Consider the following 2492-nt stretch of genomic DNA (forward strand, 5'->3'; position numbering starts at 1 on the left):
CATACTGCATATTTGTATTGAATTTAGGAGCTGCAACCCTCCATTCCCAATACTTACGTACTTACAATTACATTATAATCTTCATATTTATTATGAATGTTAAATCTAATTTGTTTATGTTCTTCTTGAGAACCTAGAAGTTAAAAACAATGCACACATTATATTAATTGTATATTTTAATTTTAAAGAGATTCCCAAAGTTAAAAGCAAAATGATGTAGTGTTACCATAGTAACAGAGCACATTTAAAGTAGCGCACCATAAATTAACTTCCTTTAGCCAGTTATCTAGGAGACAAAAGAGATTATTTGCATCTGTTACAACAGGGTATGTTCACGAAGTCAAAAACTGCATTTTAATATTCTTCTATAAATATGAATTACACATTGATTTTGCTTTTATAACATGCACCTCAAATAGGATTCCTTATGATTAAAGTTAGCTTCAAGATCTGAAGGGTATCAAAATGATGGACAAAGGGCAAAGGGCCAACTATTATGATTATTGACTTTCCATTTCAGGAGACTTCTTTTTACATTTATATGCACAGGTATTTTTCTTAGTCCGACTTCTAAATCAAATTGAGAAAGAATGGAACAGTAACACAGCAATTTGAAGAGGGATTATCTACATACTTTTTGATCAACTAAATATAAAGTTAAAATTACTTGTTTTCTCTTACTTTTAAAAATAATTTTCAAGTACTATGCAACCAAAATAAGTGATCTTATCAGGTTCTTGAGGTATAAGGTTATCTGAATCACTGAATTATATTTATTTTCCCAAAAAAGATTACCAATACAACCAAGCATAAATATGTACATATACAAACAGAAAAATACGGGGACAATGAAAATTAATATTCACACACACACACACACATTCTACTATATAAAACACCATGAAGTCAAAGACAGTTTTCTCCAGTATTACAAACCTATAGTTGAAGCTGGGACAACGATCAGGTGAGGACCTTTATTTCCCTCCTGGTAGAGGTATGCCAGGAATGCAATGGCTTGAATAGTTTTGCCTAGGCCCTAAAATTAAAAGTTCAAAAGAGAATATATAAAATTTAAAAATAAGAAGTAATTTTTAAAAGTACGAAAAGAATTATTTGTGCTATATTCATTTTTTATTTCCCATAATTCAACTCAGAATTTCTACTATATTTATAGTTCTCCAATGACAAATGGAATGATTCCAATCTACAAATGTTGCTATAACGTACTTTAGTGAGCAGACTGATGGATCTTAACTGCTGGTTCATACATAGCACACATTAATAGAGAGGAACTTTTTTTTTAAATAAAAGGAAAATATTAACAGACAGACAACATTTTACAAAATAGCAAAGGAACAGTACAGACAGAGTTACAAACAAAGTGGTAGGGAGTTAACAATGCTTGTTGTATTATATATTGATATCTTCAAAGTGGTTTCTCATGAAAACAGATATAGACATGCGATGTTTATCAACCAAGGACTCATTGACAGTTTCTTTCAGCAAAGAAATACAAGACAGTAGAACAGCCATGTTGACTATCCTGCATATACAGACATACAAACTTTCTCCTTCTTTCCCTTCTTCAGAGAGCCTGCTCGCCCAGCCCCCAGCTAGAGAAGTCCCCTGGGCCTCTCAGTCCAGACCTCCTCTCTGCTGCCACAGTGACTCAGTCTGTAATGTCCGCAGGGTCCTTGTTCACACGTTCTGCCCTCAGGAATTAGATGGGAAATACTTGGCTCTCTCCACGTGTTTCAGCGGGGAATCCTGGTGGTGTGGGTTGAGCACAGACTCGAATCCACGAGCCCTGCAGCTCCCGGAGTATTCACTGTCTCAGCATAGGGCGTGCGGAGCTCAGGGAGTCTGCTCGGCCGGCTCAGAGAGCCTGCTCGCCCCACCCACTAGAGGAACTTTTGTACTGCATAGAAAAAACATTTTTGCTTACTGCTTATAAATGACAAACATTTAATGCACATAGAGGGAACTGAGCAGTCTGACCTATAACTCCCCAGAGTTAAACATATGCCTATTCTATTACATTGCAATTCCATTCTTAAGAATAAACTATGGTATATTTATAGTGTGGACTATCAAATATGGGTGTCCCAAGCCTGAATAAACATTGAAGCAGTGGTGTACAGTACAACTGGGGTTTAGAAAAGGGCCACTGAGAAGGAAATGAAATAAGGTAACAGGGTGGTACCCTAACCCAGTATGACTGGTATGCTGATAAGAACGAAAACACCAGGGATGGGCACAAACAGAAAATGGCACTTGAGGACATGGGAACAGCATGTCTGCCTACAGGCCAAGGGAGGCCTCATGAGAAACCAAAACACCTAGTATCTTGATCTTGGAATTCCAGCACCTAGAACTATGAAAAAATAAATTTCTGCTCTTTCACTATTCAATCTGATATTTTTGTTATTGCAACCTTGACTAATACAACTTAAAAACCATGTACTTTAAGGTAGGCATAGTGATCCCTGCTG

At 36.4% G+C, this 2492-nt stretch overlaps 1 protein-coding gene across 1 annotated transcript in view; it reads right to left on the reverse strand.

The window, feature by feature from the left end:
• Positions 1 to 2492, reverse strand: part of LOC102013142 (SWI/SNF-related matrix-associated actin-dependent regulator of chromatin subfamily A containing DEAD/H box 1-like) — a gene marked incomplete in the record, with an annotated part of 34677 nt that overhangs the window by 16364 nt on the left and 15821 nt on the right. Inside the window, 3 exon segments of the mRNA XM_013517294.1 lie at positions 58 to 133; positions 227 to 286; positions 937 to 1036. Coding sequence (XP_013372748.1) covers positions 58 to 133; positions 227 to 286; positions 937 to 1036 — 236 coding nt within the window.

This window comes from Chinchilla lanigera, unplaced genomic scaffold (genome assembly GCF_000276665.1).
Source record: "Chinchilla lanigera isolate Chin_1 unplaced genomic scaffold, ChiLan1.0 scaffold00004, whole genome shotgun sequence".
NCBI lineage: Eukaryota > Metazoa > Chordata > Mammalia > Rodentia > Chinchillidae > Chinchilla > Chinchilla lanigera.